At 44.1% G+C, this 22,592-nt stretch overlaps 1 protein-coding gene and 1 pseudogene across 1 annotated transcript; both read right to left on the minus strand.

Moving 5' to 3' along the window:
- Positions 1 to 258: 258 nt before the first annotated feature.
- LOC144590958 (galactoside alpha-(1,2)-fucosyltransferase 2-like) lies at positions 259 to 2,947 on the minus strand (annotated as a pseudogene).
- Positions 2,948 to 15,951: 13,004 nt separating this feature from the next.
- Positions 15,952 to 18,802, minus strand: LOC144590957 (galactoside alpha-(1,2)-fucosyltransferase 2-like). The gene has a single exon (XM_078395324.1). It carries the CDS (start codon positions 18,712 to 18,714, stop codon positions 17,707 to 17,709), a length of 1,008 nt encoding a protein of 335 aa, XP_078251450.1. The 5' UTR covers positions 18,715 to 18,802; the 3' UTR covers positions 15,952 to 17,706.
- Between the last annotated feature and the right edge of the window lie 3,790 nt (positions 18,803 to 22,592).

Raw genomic sequence — 22,592 nt, forward strand, 5'->3', positions numbered from 1 at the left:
CATGCCTTCATCACCTCCCGTCTGGACTACTGCAACAGCCTCCTCTATGGCGCACCCTCAAAAATCATCAGTAAACTTCAATACATTCAAAACTCCGCTGCCCGTCTACTCACCCACACCCCGATCCGTGACCATATCACCGCCGTCCTTTATAAACTCCACTGGCTCCCCATCCCCCAGAGAATCCAGTACAAAATCCTCCTCATAACCTACAAAGCCCTCCATAACCTGGCCCCATCCTACCTGACCGACCTCCTCCACAGGCACACTGCCACCTGCACCCTCCGCTCTGCTGCTGCCAATCTCCTATCCCCCCACATCCGGACCAAACTCAGATCCTGGGGGGACAGGGCTTTCTCCATCGCTGCTCCCACCCTATGGAACTCACTACCCCAAACCGACAGAGACTCCTCCACACTCACCACATTCAAAACATCGCTGAAGTCTCACCTGTTCAGTACTGCCTTCAACCACTGAAGGTCACCTCACCTTCTGTCTCCTTTCTCTGTTCGTTTATTTATTTACTTATTTATCTATTTATTAATTTCACTATGTTCTCTAAATCTCTGTAAAGCGTCTTTGAGTATATGAAAAGCGCTATATAAATAAAATGTATTATTATTATTATTATTAGTTCTGGGACCCAGAGAATGCACCACATTAATTACCTGGATTTGGGTGCATGGGGTTTACAACAAAGAACATAGAAGTGTACAACTTAGGAACAGTTTCTTTAGCACAGAATGTTTGCGCTGAATATGATTCCAAGACTACCTCTTATCTGCCAGCACATAAGGCATATCTATCCATTCTCAGAATATCCATGTGCGTATCCATCCAAATGCCTCTATCGTATCTGCCTCCAGCACCAACCCTGACAGTGCGTTCTCATCACCCAATGCACTCTATGTGCAAACCTGCCCAGACATGTCCTTTCAACTTTGTCCCTTTCACCTTAAACCTATGCCCTTTGATATTTCCATCATGGGGAAAAAAGGTTCTGACTGTCGACTCTACCAATGGGTCTTGGTATTTTACATACTTCTTCCTGAAATTAAGGATGCAGGTACAGCAGGCAGTGGAGAAAGCTAATGGCACGTTGGTCTTCATTGCGAGAGGATTTGAGTATAGGAGCAAGGAGGTCCTACTGCAGCTGTACAGGGCCCTGGTGAAACCACACCTGGAGTATTGCGTTCAATTTTGGTCTAATTTGAGGAAGGACATTATTGCAATTGGGGGAGTGCAGATTAGGTTCACCAGGTTTATTCCCGGGATGGCAGGACTGACATAGGATGAAAGAGTGACAGCCAATTTTCCCTACCCATTCCCTCCACAGAAGCTGCCTGACTTCACGAATCTGCTGCTTCTTGAATCTTCGAGCATTTTGTTCCGTTTTGGTCCCCCTACTATAGGGAGGATGTCGTGAAGATGGAAAGGCAGCAAAGAAGATTTACGAGGACTTGTGCTGTTGTGAGAGTTTGGGCAGGCTCGGAGTTTATTTCATGGAGCACAGGAGGTTGAGGGGTGATCCTATAGGGGTGTATAAGATCATGAGGGGAACAGATAGGGTAAATGCAGAGAGTCTTTTACCCAGTGTAAGGTGAGAGGGGAAAGATTTAAATAGTTCCATTTAAACTATTAATAGATGGCAAATAGTGGCAAAGTCTTCCATACTGAGGGTGGTGGGTATATGGAGAGAGCTCGCAGAGGAGGTCGTTGAGGCATGTACAATGAGAACATTTAAAAGACATTTGGACAGGTAGGTGTATAGGAAAGGGTGAGAGAGATGGGTGTGACTAATGTGGATGGGGTGTGTTGTTTGGTATGGGCAAGTTGGGCTGATGGGCCTCTTTCCATGCTGTAGGACACTATGAATTCAGAATGCCTGGTTAATTTAATGATTGTTTTTTTTAATCTTTGCCAGAACAGGTGAGAGGTCGGCTGCAATTCCAATCCATTGAGGTAAGTAAAATGTTTCGTACTTAAATATCTTTCGAGACCGTGAATCAGGCGTAGTGTAGTTAACCAGGTAAACAGTATCCCCACCAGCCAGGTAAGCTGCCCAGAAACCAAATGTCCCTAACGTTATTATAGTGTGATTACAGTGAGCAAGAATGGAAAGGTCTTCACCTGGACTCTTTGAAGTATCTGAAAAGAAAACGTCCCTTTTGGAATTATTGATGTTCTGCTTGCACCAATCTATTCCATCACTTGTCACCACAAAAATAACATTCCTGTATTTATCTCTGAAGTAACCCATCGCTTTTTCTAAATATCCCTTATCAGCCACGACCCCTTTGTAAAGAGGCATGATGCGAACATAATCACCCCTTCGAACATGGACTCCAACAAAAGTCACATTCTTTCGCTCTCCCCCGATGCGTCTCAGATATGCGTTTGTCTCTTCCGTGATGAAGTCGTGAAAGGTGAACTCGCGGAGAATCTCTTCCTGCAGGTGATGGAAGAAGGTCCAGGAGCACGGAAATCCCTGGAGCATTCGATAGTTCCCTGGAATATTACGATACTCCTCAGCCATCCAGTCGTGGAGTCCGTAAGGTTGAAAGGGTAATTTATTGACCAAACTTTCATGGAGGGTTGGAAGAGTAGTTTTGAAGACAGGAGACAGATAATTGGCCATGGAGGGCAAAATGTAGGCCTGGTGACCATTAATCTTTGCCAAAGCATAGAGTGATGCAAATTCTCCCATCTGGTTGCCAAGACGTCCAGCAGAATTTATTGTCCAAATTCCCTTTGGAATATTCTGCACGCTGCTTTGAACACATTTTTCATTTGTAGATTTTTTAAAATAATCTATATTAGCCTTATATTTATATTGGAATACAATTGTTATGAAAACCAACGTTACTGAAAGTAAAATGAATATAAAGATGCGATGTTTCATCTTGCTTTAATCAATAGAAATGTTCTTTGGAAAAACTATTTTCATGGAGTTTATCAGTTGTATCTCTGTTCTTTCAATTTAGCTCAGTGCTTCTGAAAATAGATTTTTTGAAATAAAATTATTTAAGTTTGTATTATTGAAAATTATTATAATAAAATTGTCATTAATATCATTACATTTGAACAATGTTTAATTTAGTTTAAACATAGAAACATAAAAAATAGGTGCAGGAGTAGGCCATTCGGCCCTTCGAGCCTGTACGCACCACCATTCAATATGATCATGGCTGATCATCCAACTCAGTATCCTGTACCTGCCTTCTCTCCATACCCCCTGATCCCTTTAGCCACAAGGGCCACATTTAACTCCCTCTTAAATATAGCCAATGAACTGGCCTCAACTACCTTCTGTGGCAGAGAATTCCACAGATTCACCACTCTCTGACTGAAAATGTTATTCCTCATCTCAGTTCTTAAACTGTGGCCCCTTGTTCTGGACTCCCCCAACATTGGGAACATGTTTCCTGCCTCTAACGTGTCCAACCCCTTAATAATCTTATACGTTTCGATAAGATCCCCTCTGATCCTTCTAGATTCCAGTGTATACAAGCCTAGTCGCTCCAGTCTTTCAACATACGATAGTCCCGCCATTCCGGGAATTAACCTAGTAAACCTCCGCTGCACGCCCTCAATAGCAAGAATATCCTTCCTCAAATTTGGAGACCAAAACTGCACACAGTACTCCAGGTGCAGTCTCACCAGGGCCCGGTACAACTGTAGAAGGACCTCTTTGCCCCTATACTCAACTCCTCTTGATATGAAGGCCAAAATTCCATTGGCTTTCTTCACTGCCTGCTGTACCTGCATGCTTCCTTTCAGTGACTGATGCACTAGGACACCCTTTGATGTGCCTTTCCAAATTGGAGAAATTAGTTACACATATTCATGTGGGAGGGTCAAAGATATCTTGCTCATGTACATAACGCATCGTGTCCTGAGAGTTACATACGTGAGATGCCGTTGGAAATCATGAAAAATTAATATGAATCGATATTCATTTGCTTCTATGATGCTCAAGCCAAGTAAAAAAAATACATGTCCATAGAAACATAGAAAATAGGTGCAGGAGTAGGCCATTTGGCCCTTCAAGCCTGTACGCACCGCCATTCAATATGATCATGGCTGATCATCCATCTCAGTATCCCGTACCTGCCTTCTCTCCATACACCCTGATCCCTTTAGCCACAAGGGCCACATCTAACTCCCTCTTACATATAGCCAATGAACTGGCCTCAACTACCTTCTGTGGCAGAGAATTCCACAGATTCACCACTCTCTGTGTGAAAAAAAACGTTCTCATCTCGGTCCTAAAAGACTTCCCCCTTATCCTTAAACTGTGACCCCTTGTTCTGGACTTCCCCAACATCGGGAACAATCTTCCTGCATCTAGCCTGTCCAACCCCTTAAGAATTTTGTAAGTTTCTATAAGATCCCCCCTCAATCTTCTAAATTCCAGCGAGTACAAGCCGAGTCTATCCAGTCTTTCTTCATATGAAAGTCCTGCCATCCCAGGGATCAATCTGGTGAACCTTCTCTGTACTCCCTCTATGGCAAGAATGTCTTTCCTCAGATTAGGAGACCAAAACTGTACGCAATACTCCAGGTGTGGTCTCACCAATGCCCTGTACAACTGCAGCAGAACCTCCCTGCTCCTATACTCAAATCCCCTCGCTATGAATGCTAACATACCATTGGCTTTCTTCACTGCCTGCTGCACCTGCATGCCTACTTTATTTGTCTCAATGGTTGTTTTTGTCTTTCTGGTTCTGCCAGGGAAGAAGGAATAAGAACTGTATTTCAACATTGCAATCTTCAAATTAAAATAATTGGCTTTACGAAATCAAGGAACGTTCAACTTTCATGCAACACCTGGAGCACTGTGTGCAGTTTTGGTCTCCTAGTTTGAGTATAAGAGCAAAGAGGTCCTTCTGCAGTTGTATTTCTGCAGTTGCAGTTGCAGTTGTGAGACCGCACCTGGAGTACTGTGTGCAGTTTTGGTCTCCAAATTTGAGGAAGGATATTCTTGCTATTGAGGGCGTGCACCAGGTTAATCCCTGGAATGGCGGGACTGTCATATGTTGAAAGACTGGAGCGACTAGGCTTGTATACACTGGAATTTAGAAGGATGAGAGGAGATCTTATCGAAACGTATAAGATTATTAAGGGGTTGGACACGTTAGAGGCAGGAAACATGTTCCCAATGTTGGGGGAGTCCAGAACCAGGGGCCACAGTTTAAGAATAAGGGGTAGGCCATTTAGAACGGAGTTGAGGAAGAACTTTTTCAGTCAGAGAGTGGTGAAGGTGTGGAATTCTCTGCCTCAGAAGGCAGTGGAGGCCAGTTCGTTGGATGCTTTCAAGAGAGAGCTGGATAGAGCTCTTAAGGATAGAGCTCGAGATAGAGAGAGAACTAGATCGTCAAGAGAGAGCTGGATAGAGCTCTTAAGGATAGCGGAGTCAGGGGGTATGGGGAGAAGGCAGGAACGGGGTACTGATTGAGAATGGTCAGCCATGATCACATTGAATGGCGGTGCGTACAGGCTCGAAGGGCCGAATGGCCTCCTCCTGCACCTATTGTCTGTTGTCTATTGTCTATTGATCCACTGCAGATTTGGTTATCGACACAAGGGGTTGACAGCTGACAATCTCCCTGGCACGAATGAATGGCAAGATACCATTGGCTTTCTTCACTGCCTGCTGCATCTGCATGCCTACTTTATTTGTCTCAATGATTGTGCTTGCCTTTCTGGTTCTGCCAGGGCAGCAGGATTAAGTTGTATTGCAACATTGCAATCTTCAAATTAAAATAATTGGCTTTACGAAATCAAGGAACGTTCAACTTTCATGCAACACCCTCTAATCTGACAGCACCAACCATTGTCATGGACATATTCACAAAGTGCTGGAGTAACTCAGCAGGTCAGGCAGCATCTCGGGAGAGAAGGAATGGGTGACGTTTCGGGTCGAGACCCTTCTTCATTGTCATGGACATTCTTGCCAAGGACTCAAATCATTAATCCCAATTTCATAATATGATTTTAATAAACAATGTTTATATATTTATAATTACATTGAACGTCTCCTGTACGTAACCAGCAGACGTTGCGAAGACACGAAAGGTCATCAGGTTGCAGCTCCGTCAGCAGAAAACTGACAAACTACACTTACCCCCGGGTTCTTTCATGACAGCATTGTAAATGTCTTTATATGTTGACAGACCCACAATACATGAAAACACTGTGTTAATGATGCCTGCTTATGTACGTAATGATTTGGACACGGAGAACTAAGTAAGCACAGTATGTCTCCTTTGCTTTGAAGTATGTTGAGTTAAGAATTTTTGGACATGTATTTTTTTTTACTTGGCTCGAGCATCATAGAAACAAATGAATATCGATCAGAAAAATATTAATTTTTCATGATTTCCAATGGCATCTTACGTATGTAACTCTCAGGACACGACGAGTTACATACATAACATATAACATATAACAACTACAGCATGGAAACAGGCCTGTCCGGCCCTACCAGTCCACGCCGACCATTCTCCCTGACCTAGTCTCATCTACCTGCACTCAGACCATAACCCTCCAATCCCCTCCTATCCATATATCTATCCAATTTACTCTTAAATAATAAAATCGAGCCAGCCTCCACCACTTCCACCGGAAGTCCATTCCATACAGCCACAACCCTCTGAGTAAAGAAGTTCCCCCTCATGTTACCCCTAAACCTTTGTCCCTCAATTCTGAAGCTATGTCCCTTTGTTGGAATCTTCCCCACTCTCAAAGGGAAAAGCCTACCCACGTCAACTCTGTCCGTCCCTCTCAAAATTTTAAAAACCTCTATCAAGTCCCCCCTCAACCTTCTACGCTCCAAAGAATAAAGACCCAACCTTTTCAACCTCTCTCTGTAGCCTAAGTGCTGAAACCCAGGCAACATTCTAGTAAATCTCCTCTGTACCCTCTCCATTTTGTCGACATCCTTCCTATAATTTGGCGACCAGAACTGCACACCATACTCCAGATTCGGCCTCACCAATGCCCTGTACAATTTCAACATTACATCCCAACTTCTATACTCGATGCTCTGATTTATAAAGGCAAGCATACCAAACGCCTTCTTCACCACCCTATCCACATGAGATTCCACCTTCAGGGAACAATGCACAGTTATTCCCAGATCCCTCTGTTCCACTGCATTCCTCAATTCCCTACCATTTACCCTGTACGTCCTATTTTGATTTGTCCTACCAAATTGCAGCACCTCACACTTATCAGCATTAAACTCCATCTGCCATCTTTCAGCCCACCCTTCCAAAAGGCCCAAGTCTCTCTGTAGACTTTGAAAATCTACCTCACTATCAACTACTCCACCTATCTTAGTATCATCTGCATATTTACTAATCCAATTTGCCACACCATCATCCAGATCATTAATGTAAATGACAAACAACAGTGGACCCAACACAGATCCTTGGGGCACTCCACTAGACACTGGCCTCCAACCTGACATACAATTGTCAACCGTTACCCTCTGGTATCTCCCATTCAGCCATTGTTGAATCCATCTTGCAACCTCACTATTAATACCCAACGATTTAACCTTCTTAATCAACCTTCCATGTGGAACCTTGTCAAATGCCTTACTGAAGTCCATATAGACAACATCCACAGCCTTGCCCTTATCAATTTCCCTGGTAACCTCTTCAAAAAATTCAAGAAGATTAGTCAAACATGACCTTCGAGGCACAAATCCATGTTGACTGTTTCTAATCAGGCCTTGATTATCCAAATAATTATATATATTGTCCCTAAGTATCTTTTCCATTAATTTTCCCACCACAGACGTCAAACTAATAGGTCTATAATTGCTAGGTTTACTTTTAGAACCTTTTTTAAACAACGGCACAACATGCGCAATGCGCCAATCTTCCGGCACCATCCCTGTTTCTAATGACGTTTGAAATATTTCCGTCATAGCCCCTGCTATTTCTGCACTAACTTCCCTCAATGTCCTAGGGAATATCCTATCAGGACCTGGAGACTTATCCACTTTTATATTCTTCAAAAGTGTCCGTACCTCCTCTTCTTTAATCCTCCTAATTTCCATCACTACTCTACTTGTTTCGCTTACCTCACATAATTCAATATCCTTCTCCTCGGTAAATACCGAAGAAAAGAAATTGTTTAATATCTCCCCCATTTCTTCCGGCTCAGCACATAGCTGTCCACTCTGACTCTCTAATGGACCAATTTTATCCCTCACTATCCTTTTGCTATTGACATATCTGTAGAACCCCTTGGGGTTTACTTTTACATTACTTGCCAAAGCAGCCTCATATCTTTTTTTCGCTTTTCTAATTTCCTTCTTAAGATTCCTTTTACATTCTTTATATTCCTCAAGAACCTCATTTACTCCCTGCCGCTTATATTTATTGTATATCTCCCTCTTTTTCCGAACCAAGTGTCCAATTTCCCTGGAAAACCACGGCTCTTTCAAATTATTATTCTTTCCTTTCCACCGAACAGGGACATAAAGACTCTGTACTCTCAAAATTTCACCTTTAAATATCCTCCATTTCTCTATTATATCCTTTTCATAAAACAACAATTTCCATTTCACTCCTTTTAAATCCTTTCTCATCTCCTCAAAATTAGCCTTTCTCCAATCCAAAATCTCAACCCTTGGTCCAGATTTGACCTTCTCCATAATGATATTGAAACTAATGGCATTATGATCACTAGACCCAAAGTGCTCCTCAACACATACCTCCGTCACCTGACCCATCTCATTTCCTAACAGGAGGTCCAACACTGCCCCTTCTCTGGTAGGCACCTCTACGTATTGCTGCAAAAAACTATCCTGCACACATTTTACAAACTCCAAACCATCCAGCCCTTTAACAGAATGTGATTCCCAGTCTATATACGGAAAATTGAAATCACCCACAATCACCACTCTGTGCTTACTACTAATATCTGCTATCTCCTTACATATTTGCTCTTCCAATTCTCGTTCCCTATTTGGCGGTCTATAATACACCCCTATAAGTGTTGCTAAACCTTTCTCATTTCTGAGTTCCACCCAAACAGCCTCCTTAATCGAGCCTTCTAGTCTGTCCTGCCAAAGCACTGCTGTGATATCCTCCCTGACAAGCAATGCAACACCCCCACCTCTTGCCCCTCCGATTCTATCACATCTGAAACAATGAAATCCTGGAATATTTAATTGCCAATCGCAACCCTCCTGCAACCATGTTTCACTGATCGCCACAACATCATACTTCCAGATGTCAATCCAGGCTCTAAGCTCATCCACCTTTCTTACAATGCTCCTAGCATTAAAATATACACATTTAAGGGACCCATCATTTCTTATTCTCAGTTTATTTCTTTTCCCTTCTTTCTCTCCTACATATTGGGTCTGAGTGTTTCCCTTTTCTGCCTCCTGCCTCACACACTGCCTATTAGCTATCTGTGTTTGAGTCCCTCCCCCCAACCGTACTAGTTTAAAGTCTCCGCAGTTATTTTAGCAAATCTCCCCGCCAGGATATTGGTTCCCCTCGGGTTCAGATGCAACCCGTCCTTTTTGTACAGGTCATACTTCCCCCAGAAGAGGTCCCAATGATCCAGAAACTTGAAACCCTGCTCCCTGCACCAGTTCCTCGGCCACGTATTTATCCTCCACCTCACTCCATTCCTATTCTCACTATCGCGTGGCACAGGCAGCAAGCCTGAGATTATTACTTTGGAAGTCCTTTTTTTTAACTCTCTTCCTAGCCCCCTGAATTCTCCTTTCAGGACCTCTTCCCTTATCCTACCTATATTGTTGGTACCTATATGTACCACGACCTCTGGCTCCTCTCCCTCCCCTTTCAGGATATCCTGGACACGCTCAGACACATCCCGGACACCGGCACCAGGGAGGCAAACCACCATCCGGGTCTCCCTACTGCGTCCACAGAAACGCCTATCTGACCCCCTCACTATAGAGTCCCCTATTACTACTGCTCTCCTCTTCCTTTCCCTACCCTTCTGAGCAACAGGGCCGGACTCCTTGCCAGAGGCCCGGGCACCGTCGTTGCCCCCAGGTAGGCTGTCCCCCCCAACAGTACTTAAACAGGAGTACTTATTTCCAAGGGGTACAGCCACCGGGGTACTCCCTAGTCCCTGCCTCTGTTCCTTGCCCCCCCTAACAGTGACCCACTTGTCTACCTCCCGTGGTCTAGGAGTGACCACCTCTCTGTAACTCCTATCTATAACCTCCTCACTCTCCCTGATCAGACGGAGGTCATCAATCTGCCGCTCCAGGTTCCTAATACGGTCCCTTAGGAGCCCCATCTCGTCACACCTGGCGCAGATGTGGATGTCTGGAAGACTATCAGACTCCCAGATTCCCCACATCTGACACCCAGAACAAAAAACTGCCCTGGCAGTCATACTCTCCAAACAAAGCCCCGCGCTCGGTTACTAAACCTACCGCCCAGCTGCTACTCCAACCGCTCCAACCGCCCACCCAAAAGAACTGAGTGATCTCTTGGGAGAGGCGAAAAACCGGATCAGCATGGCCTCCTCCTGCACCTATTGTCTGTTGTCTATTGTCTATTGATCCACTGCAGATTTGGTTATCGACACAAGGGGTTGACAGCTGACAATCTCCCTGGCACGAATGAATGGCAAGATACCATTGGCTTTCTTCACTGCCTGCTGCATCTGCATGCCTACTTTATTTGTCTCAATGATTGTGCTTGCCTTTCTGGTTCTGCCAGGGAAACCGGATTAAGTTGTATTGCAACATTGCAATCTTCAAATTAAAATAATTGGCTTTACGAAATCAAGGAACGTTCAACTTTCATGCAACACCCTCTAATCTGACAGCACCAACCATTGTCATGGACATATTCACAAAGTGCTGGAGTAACTCGGCAGCATCTCGGGAGAGAAGGAATGGGTGACGTTTCGGGTCGAGACCCTTCTTCATTGTCATGGACATTCTTGCCAAGGACTCAAATCATTAATCCCAATTTCATAATATGATTTTAATAAACAATGTTTATATATTTATAATTACATTGAACGTCTCCTGTACGTAACCAGCAGACGTTGCGAAGACACAAAAGGTCATCAGGTTGCAGCTCCGTCAGCAGAAAACTGACAAACTACACTTACCCCCGGGTTCTTTCATGACAGCATTGTAAATGTCTTTATATGTTGACAGACCCACAATACATGAAAACAGTGTGTTAATGATGCCTGCTTATGTACGTAACGATTTGGACACGGAGAACTAAGTAAGCACAGTATGTCTGTCTCCTTTGCTTTAAAGTATGTTGAGTTAAGAATTTTTGGACATGTATTTTTTTTTACTTGGCTCGAGCATCATAGAAACAAATGAATATCGATCAGAAAAATATTAATTTTTCATGATTTCCAATGGCATCTTACGTATGTAACTCTCAGGACACGACGAGTTACATACATGAGCATGATATTTTTGACCCTCCCACATGAATATGTGCAACTAATTTCTCCAAGCAAAGTCGGGTTTGGAAAGACACATCAAAGGTGTGGTCATGGTACATTTATTTCCAATTAACCTATTTCTGGAAAACAGAGGGAATAATTGTGTGCAGAGATGAGACAGCGGTGAACGATAGTCAATATTAAAGAGTATGACAGGCACTGTAGTTTGAATCTTGAGGTAATTACCAATTTCCTTTACAGTGGGACTCTCTGACTCTCTGTGTTTGCCTCTACCCTCCTCATCTGTCTGTCATTCTGCCCTGAAAAAGCAGCCAACATAATCATACCTCCAGATTCAAGAACAAATTCTTCCCCACTGTTTACAGATGTCTGAATGATTCTCCCATAAACTACGGATGTATCCAAATAATAGCCTTTTTATCTATCATGGTACATCTGACAATAATATAAACCAATACAAATGTTAGTCCCAATAACAGCAGCATTCAACAAAGCAGCAACGATTTACACACGAGACATATATTTACACCCGTTCAACTTTGAATGCTTCAAGGCATATCTCACTCACTCAGTTTAAATGGGATTTTTGCCAAATTTGTTTTGTAATAAGGAAGTTGAAGTGAATCTAAATAAGTCTGAAGAAGGGTCTCGACCCGAAACGTCACCCATTCCTTCTCTCCCGAGATGCTGCCCGACCCGCTGAGTTACTCCAGCATTTTGTGAATGAATCTAAATAAGTACATGTCATTGCTTAACAATCTTTAGTGCTTTTAATGAAAATGAAACCATTGTACCATTTTTCTAGATGGTGAACATCATAGGGGTGTGAAGATTGATCACTGAAGGCCACAGATAGGGTATATTTGGGAATTGTAGTGTACACACATGTTAGAAATGCCCTTGAAGAAAATTACAAAAACAAGGAGTCTGGAACGAGTCTGGAATTCATGTGGTGATAGAAAATCGCATCATAAATTGAAAGATTAATAAAAGAGATTGAAAGAGAGTAAATGGAAAGATTCAGATTCAGATTAGTTTATTGTCTAATACACTGGCGAGCAATAAACTTGCTTGTTCACATGAAGTGCACAGTGTATACATACATTAGTAGCAGGAACGCCAAGGAGTCCAGCCAAAAACTAATGGGACACGAGTTGCATGCGATAGTCGTGTTTATTCTCCCCAGCACGGCTCTCCACCACTTCCCCAGTCTCGGGCGATACCTGGCCTTAAATACCGACTCAGGTAACACCCCCTGTGACTTGTGCCTGCCACACCCAGACACCGCCCCCTAGAGCCGATGGTTCATTCTGCCCTTGGTTTGCCACCAGGTGTCACCACAATAGACAATAGACAATAGTTGCAGGAGTAGGCCATTCGGCCCTTCGAGCCTGTACAGACCGCCATTCAATGTGATCATGGCGGATCATTCTCAATCAGTACCCCGTTCCTGCCTTCTCCCCATACCCCCTGACTCCGCTGTCCTTAAGAGCTCTACCAAGCTCTCTCTTGAACGTATTCAGAGAATTGGCCTCCACTGCCCTCTGAGGCAGAGAATTCCACAGATTCACAACTCTCTGACTGAAAAAGTTTTTCCTCATCTCCGTTCTAAATGGCCTACCCCTTATTCTTAAACTGTGGCCCCTTGTTCTGGACTCCCCCAACATTGGGAACATGTTTCCTGCCTCTAATGTGTCCAACCCCTTAATAATCTTATACGTTTCGATAAGATCCCCTCTCATCCTTCTAAATTCCAGTGTATACAAGCCTAGTCGCTCCAGTCTTTCAACATATGACAGTCCCGCCATTCCGGGAATTAACCTAGTAAACCTACGCTGCACGCCCTCAATAGCAATAATATCCTTCCTCAAATTTGGAGACCAAAACTGCACACAGTACTCCAGGTGCGGTCTCACTAGGGCCCTGTACAACTGCAGAAGGACCTCTTTGCTCCTATACTCAACTCCTCTTGTTATGAAGGCCAACATTCCATTGGCTTTCTTCACTGCCTGCTGTACCTGCATGCTTCCTTTCAGTGACTGATGCACTAGGACACCCAGATCTCGTTGTACGTCCCCTTTTCCTAACTTGACACCATTCAGATAATAATCTGCCTTCCTGTTCTTACCACCAAAGTGGATAACCTCACACTTATCCACATTAAACTGCATCTGCCAACCATCCGCCCTCTCTCACAACCTGTCCAAGTCACCCTGCAACCTCATAGCATCTTCCTCACAGTTCACACTGCCACCCAGCTTTGTATCATCTGCAAATTTGCTAATGACCCACCCCCCACAGATTCGCAAATTCAGTCGTGCCCTGGTGGCAACTTGGAATGCCTGCTTTGGTGTTCCGCGTCACATCACGTCCGACCGGTTCACGTGGGAACTGCGGTCGTCCATGGCCCGCCTGTTGGGAACGGCTCCACCATTCGACAGCGTACCATTCCCCAGTCAAATGGGTTGGTGGATTTATTCACAAAGTGCTGGAGTAACTCAGCAGGTCAGGCAGCATCTCAGGAGAGAAGGAATGGGTGACGTTTCGGGTCGAGACCCTTCTTCAGACTAATGTCAGGGGGGGCGGGACAAAGGAAGGATATAGGTGGAGACAGGAAGATAGAGGGAGATCTGGGAAGGGGAGGGGAAGAGAGGGACAGAGGGACTATCTAAAGTTGGAGAAGTCGATGTTCATACCACTGGGCTGCAAACTGCCCAGGCGAAATATGAGGTGCTGTTCCTCCAATTTCCGGTGGGTCTCACTATGCCACTGGAGGAGGCCCATGACAGAAAGGTCGGACCGGGAGTGGGAGGGGGAGTTGAAGTGCTCAGCCACCGGGAGATCAGTTTGGTCAACGCGGACCGAGCGCAGGTGTTCAGCGAAGCGATCGCCGAGCCTGCGCTTGGTTTCGCCGATGTAAATAAGTTGACATCTAGAGCAGCGGATGCAATAGATGAGGTTGGAGGAGGTGCAGGTGAACCTCTGTCTCACCTGGAAAGACTGTTTGGGTCCTTGGATAGAGTTGAGGGGGGAGGTAAAGGGACAGGTGTTGCATCTCGTGCGGTTGCAGGGGAAAGTGCCCGGGGATGGGGTGGTTTGGGTAGGAAGGGACGAGTGGACCAGGGAGTTACGGAGGGAACGGTCTCTGCGGAACGCAGAGAGGGGAGGGGATGGGAAGATATGGCCAGTGGTGGGGTCCCGTTGTAGGTGACGGAAATGTTGGTGGATGATATGTTGGATCCGCTGGCTGGTGGGGTGGAAGGTGAGAACGAGGGGGAACCTGTCCTTGCTGCGAGTGGGGGGAGGGGGAGCAAGAGCGGAGCTGCGGGATGTAGAAGAGACCCTAGTGAGAGCCTCATCTATAATGGAGGAGGGGAAGCCCCGTTTTCTGAAGAACGAGGCTGCCAACCAACATTATCCCCACATTTTCCCTTCCACCAGTCAGCCAATCTTCTAGGCAAACTAGTAACTTTTGCTCTGAAGACCCAAAAAGTGACCAGAGAAAGACCCAGAGAAGCTCACGTTGTCCAGAGATGCTGCCTGACCCACTGAGTTACTCCAGCACATTGTATGTGTGTTTTTGATCTCATAAAACCACTGTTGTATCTACATCCACCTCCATCCATGTGTTCCAGCCACTGCCAGCAAACAAACGTAGTCGCAAAATGTAATCAAACGTAGTCGCAAAAAGCTTAGAATGGAAGAACTCACCCTTAATCTCGGAGATTAAAACAGTTTATAACTGGGGAATTATAAACATTCATTGTACAATGTGACATATTTCACAATGATTTTATTTCTAGAATTGTAGATGGATGAAACACTTCTATTAAGAGCCACACAAAAGTTTATTTCTTAGAAGCTAATTCCCACAACATCAAATATAATACAAATTATATACTGTATATAGAATGATATCCATTAATAATCATCTTTTTGTTTGCTTATGAAATAAAAAGAGCTGTCACACAATATTTCCCTGTTAGAGAGTTAGGGTGGACAATTGTTCTTTGGGTGGCACTAGGGAGGTTGAGTATAGTTCTGAAATAAAATCTTGGCTTCAATCAAATTTCCTCAAACTCAAATCTTGGCTTCAATCAAATTTCCTCAAACTCAATTGCAACAAAGCTGAAATCATCATCATTGGTCCAAAAACGCTCACCAAATCCACCCAAAACTTCATCCTCAACATTGATGGTCTCCCAGTATCCACCTCACCTCACATCCGGAATCTTGGAATCATCTTTGATCAAACCCTCTCCTTCGACAAACACATCAAACACATCACAAAGACAACCTTCTTCCACCTCAAAAACATTGCCCGTCTCCGTCCATCCCTCTCCTCCACAGCTGCAGAAACCCTCATCTACGCCTTCATCACCTCCCGTCTGGACTACTGCAACAGCCTCCTCTATGGCGCACCCTCAAAAATCATCAGTAAACTTCAATACATTCAAAACTCCGCTGCCCGTCTACTCACCCACACCCCGATCCGTGACCATATCACCCCCGTCCTTTACAAACTCCACTGGCTCCCCATCCCCCAGAGAATCCAGTACAAAATCCTCCTCATAACCTACAAAGCCCTCCATAACCTGGCCCCATCCTACCTGACCGACCTCCTCCACAGGCACACTGCCACCTGCACCCTCCGCTCTGCTGCTGCCAATCTCCTATCCCCCCACATCCGGACCAAACTCAGATCCTGGGGGGACAGGGCTTTCTCCATCGCTGCTCCCACCCTATGGAACTCACTACCCCAAACCGACAGAGACTCCTCCACACTCACCACATTCAAAACATCGCTGAAGTCTCACCTGTTCAGTACTGCCTTCAACCACTGAAGGTCACCTCACCTTCTGTCTCCTTTCTCTGTTCGTTTATTTATTTACTTATTTATCTATTTATTAATTTCACTATGTTCTCTAAATCTCTGTAAAGCGTCTTTGAGTATATGAAAAGCGCTATATAAATAAAATGTATTATTATTATTATTATTAGTTCTGGGACCCAGAGAATGCACCACATTAATTACCTGGATTTGGGTGCATGGGGTTTACAACAAAGAACATAGAAGTGTACAACTTAGGAACAGTTTCTTTAGCACAGAATGTTTGCGCTGAATATGATTCCAAGACTACCTCTTATCTGCCAGCACATAAGGCATATCTATCCATTCTCAGAATATCCATGTGCGTATCCATCCAAATGCCTCTATCGTATCTGCCTCCAGCACCAACCCTGACAGTGCGTTCTCATCACCCAATGCACTCTATGTGCAAACCTGCCCAGACATGTCCTTTCAACTTTGTCCCTTTCACCTTAAACCTATGCCCTTTGATATTTCCATCATGGGGAAAAAAGGTTCTGACTGTCGACTCTACCAATGGGTCTTGGTATTTTACATACTTCTTCCTGAAATTAAGGATGCAGGTACAGCAGGCAGTGGAGAAAGCTAATGGCACGTTGGTCTTCATTGCGAGAGGATTTGAGTATAGGAGCAAGGAGGTCCTACTGCAGCTGTACAGGGCCCTGGTGAAACCACACCTGGAGTATTGCGTTCAATTTTGGTCTAATTTGAGGAAGGACATTATTGCAATTGGGGGAGTGCAGATTAGGTTCACCAGGTTTATTCCCGGGATGGCAGGACTGACATAGGATGAAAGAGTGACAGCCAATTTTCCCTACCCATTCCCTCCACAGAAGCTGCCTGACTTCACGAATCTGCTGCTTCTTGAATCTTCGAGCATTTTGTTCCGTTTTGGTCCCCCTACTATAGGGAGGATGTCGTGAAGATGGAAAGGCAGCAAAGAAGATTTACGAGGACTTGTGCTGTTGTGAGAGTTTGGGCAGGCTCGGAGTTTATTTCATGGAGCACAGGAGGTTGAGGGGTGATCCTATAGGGGTGTATAAGATCATGAGGGGAACAGATAGGGTAAATGCAGAGAGTCTTTTACCCAGTGTAAGGTGAGAGGGGAAAGATTTAAATAGTTCCATTTAAACTATTAATAGATGGCAAATAGTGGCAAAGTCTTCCATACTGAGGGTGGTGGGTATATGGAGAGAGCTCGCAGAGGAGGTCGTTGAGGCATGTACAATGAGAACATTTAAAAGACATTTGGACAGGTAGGTGTATAGGAAAGGGTGAGAGAGATGGGTGTGACTAATGTGGATGGGGTGTGTTGTTTGGTATGGGCAAGTTGGGCTGATGGGCCTCTTTCCATGCTGTAGGACACTATGAATTCAGAATGCCTGGTTAATTTAATGATTGTTTTTTTTAATCTTTGCCAGAACAGGTGAGAGGTCGGCTGCAATTCCAATCCATTGAGGTAAGTAAAATGTTTCGTACTTAAATATCTTTCGAGACCGTGAATGAGGCGTAGTGTAGTTAACCAGGTAAACAGTATCCCCACCAGCCAGGTAAGCTGCCCAGAAACCAAATGTCCCTAACGTTATTATAGTGTGATTACAGTGAGCAAGAATGGAAAGGTCTTCACCTGGACTCTTTGAAGTATCTGAAAAGAAAACGTCCCTTTTGGAATTATTGATGTTCTGCTTGCACCAATCTATTCCATCACTTGTCACCACAAAAATAACATTCCTGTATTTATCTCTGAAGTAACCCATCGCTTTTTCTAAATATCCCTTATCAGCCACGACCCCTTTGTAAAGAGGCATGATGCCAACATAATCACCCCTTCGAACATGGACTCCAACAAAAGTCACATTCTTTCGCTCTCCCCCGATGCGTCTCAGATATGCGTTTGTCTCTTCCGTGATGAAGTCGTGAAAGGTGAACTCGTGGAGAATCTCTTCCCGCAGGTGATGGAAGAAGGTCCAGGAGCACAGAAATCCCTGGAGCATTCGATAGTTCCCTGGAATATTACGATACTCCTCAGCCATCCAGTCGTGGAGTCCGTAAGGTTGAAAGGGTAATTTATTGACCAAACTTTCATGGAGGGTTGGAAGAGTAGTTTTGAAGACAGGAGACAGATAATTGGCCATGGAGGGCAAAATGTAGGCCTGGTGACCATTAATCTTTGCCAAAGCATAGAGTGATGCAAATTCTCCCATCTGGTTGCCAAGACGTCCAGCAGAATTTATTGTCCAAATTCCCTTTGGAATATTCTGCACGCTGCTTTGAACACATTTTTCATTTGTAGATTTTTTTAAATAATCTATATTAGCCTTATATTTATATTGGAATACAATTGTTATGAAAACCAACGTTACTGAAAGTAAAATTAATATAAAGATGCGATGTTTCATCTTGCTTTAATCAATAGAAATGTTCTTTGGAAAAACTATTTTCATGGAGTTTATCAGTTGTATCTCTGTTCTTTCAATTTAGCTCAGTGCTTCTGAAAATAGATTTTTTGAAATAAAATTATTTAAGTTTGTATTATTGAAAATTATTATAATAAAATTGTCATTAATATCATTACATTTGAACAATGTTTAATTTAGTTTAAACATAGAAACATAAAAAATAGGTCCAGGAGTAGGCCATTCGGCCCTTCGAGCCTGTACGCACCACCATTCAATATGATCATGGCTGATCATCCAACTCAGTATCCTGTACCTGCCTTCTCTCCATACCCCCTGATCCCTTTAGCCACAAGGGCCACATCTAACTCCCTCTTAAATATAGCCAATGAACTGGCCTCAACTACCTTCTGTGGCAGAGAATTCCACAGATTCACCACTCTCTGACTGAAAATGTTATTCCTCATCTCAGTTCTAAATGGCCTACCCCTTATTCTTAAACTGTGGCCCCTTGTTCTGGACTCCCCCAACATTGGGAACATGTTTCCTGCCTCTAACGTGTCCAACCCCTTAATAATCTTATACGTTTCGATAAGATCCCCTCTGATCCTTCTAGATTCCAGTGTATACAAGCCTAGTCGCTCCAGTCTTTCAACATACGATAGTCCCGCCATTCCGGGAATTAACCTAGTAAACCTCCGCTGCACGCCCTCAATAGCAATAATATCCTTCCTCAAATTTGGAGACCAAAACTGCACACAGTACTCCAGGTGCAGTCTCACCAGGGCCCGGTACAACTGTAGAAGGACCTCTTTGCCCCTATACTCAACTCCTCTTGATATGAAGGCCAAAATTCCATTGGCTTTCTTCACTGCCTGCTGTACCTGCATGCTTCCTTTCAGTGACTGATGCACTAGGACACCCTTTGATGTGCCTTTCCAAATTGGAGAAATTAGTTAAACATATTCATGTGGGAGGGTCAAAGATATCATGCTCATGTACATAACGCATCGTGTCCTGAGAGTTACATACGTGAGATGCCGTTGGAAATCATGAAAAATTAATATGAATCGATATTCATTTGCTTCTATGATGCTCAAGCCAAGTAAAAAAAATACATGTCCATAGAAACATAGAAAATAGGTGCAGGAGTAGGCCATTTGGCCCTTCAAGCCTGTACGCACCGCCATTCAATATGATCATGGCTGATCATCCATCTCAGTATCCCGTACCTGCCTTCTCTCCATACACCCTGATCCCTTTAGCCACAAGGGCCACATCTAACTCCCTCTTACATATAGCCAATGAACTGGCCTCAACTACCTTCTGTGGCAGAGAATTCCACAGATTCACCACTCTCTGTGTGAAAAAAAACGTTCTCATCTCGGTCCTAAAAGACTTCCCCCTTATCCTTAAACTGTGACCCCTTGTTCTGGACTTCCCCAACATCGGGAACAATCTTCCTGCATCTAGCCTGTCCAACCCCTTAAGAATTTTGTAAGTTTCTATAAGATCCCCCCTCAATCTTCTAAATTCCAGCGAGTACAAGCCGAGTCTATCCAGTCTTTCTTCATATGAAAGTCCTGCCATCCCAGGGATCAATCTGGTGAACCTTCTCTGTACTCCCTCTATGGCAAGAATGTCTTTCCTCAGATTAGGAGACCAAAACTGTACGCAATACTCCAGGTGTGGTCTCACCAATGCCCTGTACAACTGCAGCAGAACCTCCCTGCTCCTATACTCAAATCCCCTCGCTATGAATGCTAACATACCATTGGCTTTCTTCACTGCCTGCTGCACCTGCATGCCTACTTTATTTGTCTCAATGGTTGTTTTTGTCTTTCTGGTTCTGCCAGGGAAGAAGGAATAAGAACTGTATTTCAACATTGCAATCTTCAAATTAAAATAATTGGCTTTACGAAATCAAGGAACGTTCAACTTTCATGCAACACCTGGAGCACTGTGTGCAGTTTTGGTCTCCTAGTTTGAGTATAAGAGCAAAGAGGTCCTTCTGCAGTTGTATTTCTGCAGTTGCAGTTGCAGTTGTGAGACCGCACCTGGAGTACTGTGTGCAGTTTTGGTCTCCAAATTTGAGGAAGGATATTCTTGCTATTGAGGGCGTGCACCAGGTTAATCCCTGGAATGGCGGGACTGTCATATGTTGAAAGACTGGAGCGACTAGGCTTGTATACACTGGAATTTAGAAGGATGAGAGGAGATCTTATCGAAACGTATAAGATTATTAAGGGGTTGGACACGTTAGAGGCAGGAAACATGTTCCCAATGTTGGGGGAGTCCAGAACCAGGGGCCACAGTTTAAGAATAAGGGGTAGGCCATTTAGAACGGAGTTGAGGAAGAACTTTTTCAGTCAGAGAGTGGTGAAGGTGTGGAATTCTCTGCCTCAGAAGGCAGTGGAGGCCAGTTCGTTGGATGCTTTCAAGAGAGAGCTGGATAGAGCTCTTAAGGATAGAGCTCGAGATAGAGAGAGAACTAGATCGTCAAGAGAGAGCTGGATAGAGCTCTTAAGGATAGCGGAGTCAGGGGGTATGGGGAGAAGGCAGGAACGGGGTACTGATTGAGAATGGTCAGCCATGATCACATTGAATGGCGGTGCGTACAGGCTCGAAGGGCCGAATGGCCTCCTCCTGCACCTATTGTCTGTTGTCTATTGTCTATTGATCCACTGCAGATTTGGTTATCGACACAAGGGGTTGACAGCTGACAATCTCCCTGGCACGAATGAATGGCAAGATACCATTGGCTTTCTTCACTGCCTGCTGCATCTGCATGCCTACTTTATTTGTCTCAATGATTGTGCTTGCCTTTCTGGTTCTGCCAGGGCAGCAGGATTAAGTTGTATTGCAACATTGCAATCTTCAAATTAAAATAATTGGCTTTACGAAATCAAGGAACGTTCAACTTTCATGCAACACCCTCTAATCTGACAGCACCAACCATTGTCATGGACATATTCACAAAGTGCTGGAGTAACTCAGCAGGTCAGGCAGCATCTCGGGAGAGAAGGAATGGGTGACGTTTCGGGTCGAGACCCTTCTTCATTGTCATGGACATTCTTGCCAAGGACTCAAATCATTAATCCCAATTTCATAATATGATTTTAATAAACAATGTTTATATATTTATAATTACATTGAACGTCTCCTGTACGTAACCAGCAGACGTTGCGAAGACACGAAAGGTCATCAGGTTGCAGCTCCGTCAGCAGAAAACTGACAAACTACACTTACCCCCGGGTTCTTTCATGACAGCATTGTAAATGTCTTTATATGTTGACAGACCCACAATACATGAAAACACTGTGTTAATGATGCCTGCTTATGTACGTAATGATTTGGACACGGAGAACTAAGTAAGCACAGTATGTCTCCTTTGCTTTGAAGTATGTTGAGTTAAGAATTTTTGGACATGTATTTTTTTTTACTTGGCTCGAGCATCATAGAAACAAATGAATATCGATCAGAAAAATATTAATTTTTCATGATTTCCAATGGCATCTTACGTATGTAACTCTCAGGACACGACGAGTTACATACATAACATATAACATATAACAACTACAGCATGGAAACAGGCCTGTCCGGCCCTACCAGTCCACGCCGACCATTCTCCCTGACCTAGTCTCATCTACCTGCACTCAGACCATAACCCTCCAATCCCCTCCTATCCATATATCTATCCAATTTACTCTTAAATAATAAAATCGAGCCAGCCTCCACCACTTCCACCGGAAGTCCATTCCATACAGCCACAACCCTCTGAGTAAAGAAGTTCCCCCTCATGTTACCCCTAAACCTTTGTCCCTCAATTCTGAAGCTATGTCCCTTTGTTGGAATCTTCCCCACTCTCAAAGGGAAAAGCC

Source organism: Rhinoraja longicauda, unplaced genomic scaffold (genome assembly GCF_053455715.1).
Source record: "Rhinoraja longicauda isolate Sanriku21f unplaced genomic scaffold, sRhiLon1.1 Scf000427, whole genome shotgun sequence".
Taxonomy (NCBI): domain Eukaryota; kingdom Metazoa; phylum Chordata; class Chondrichthyes; order Rajiformes; family Arhynchobatidae; genus Rhinoraja; species Rhinoraja longicauda.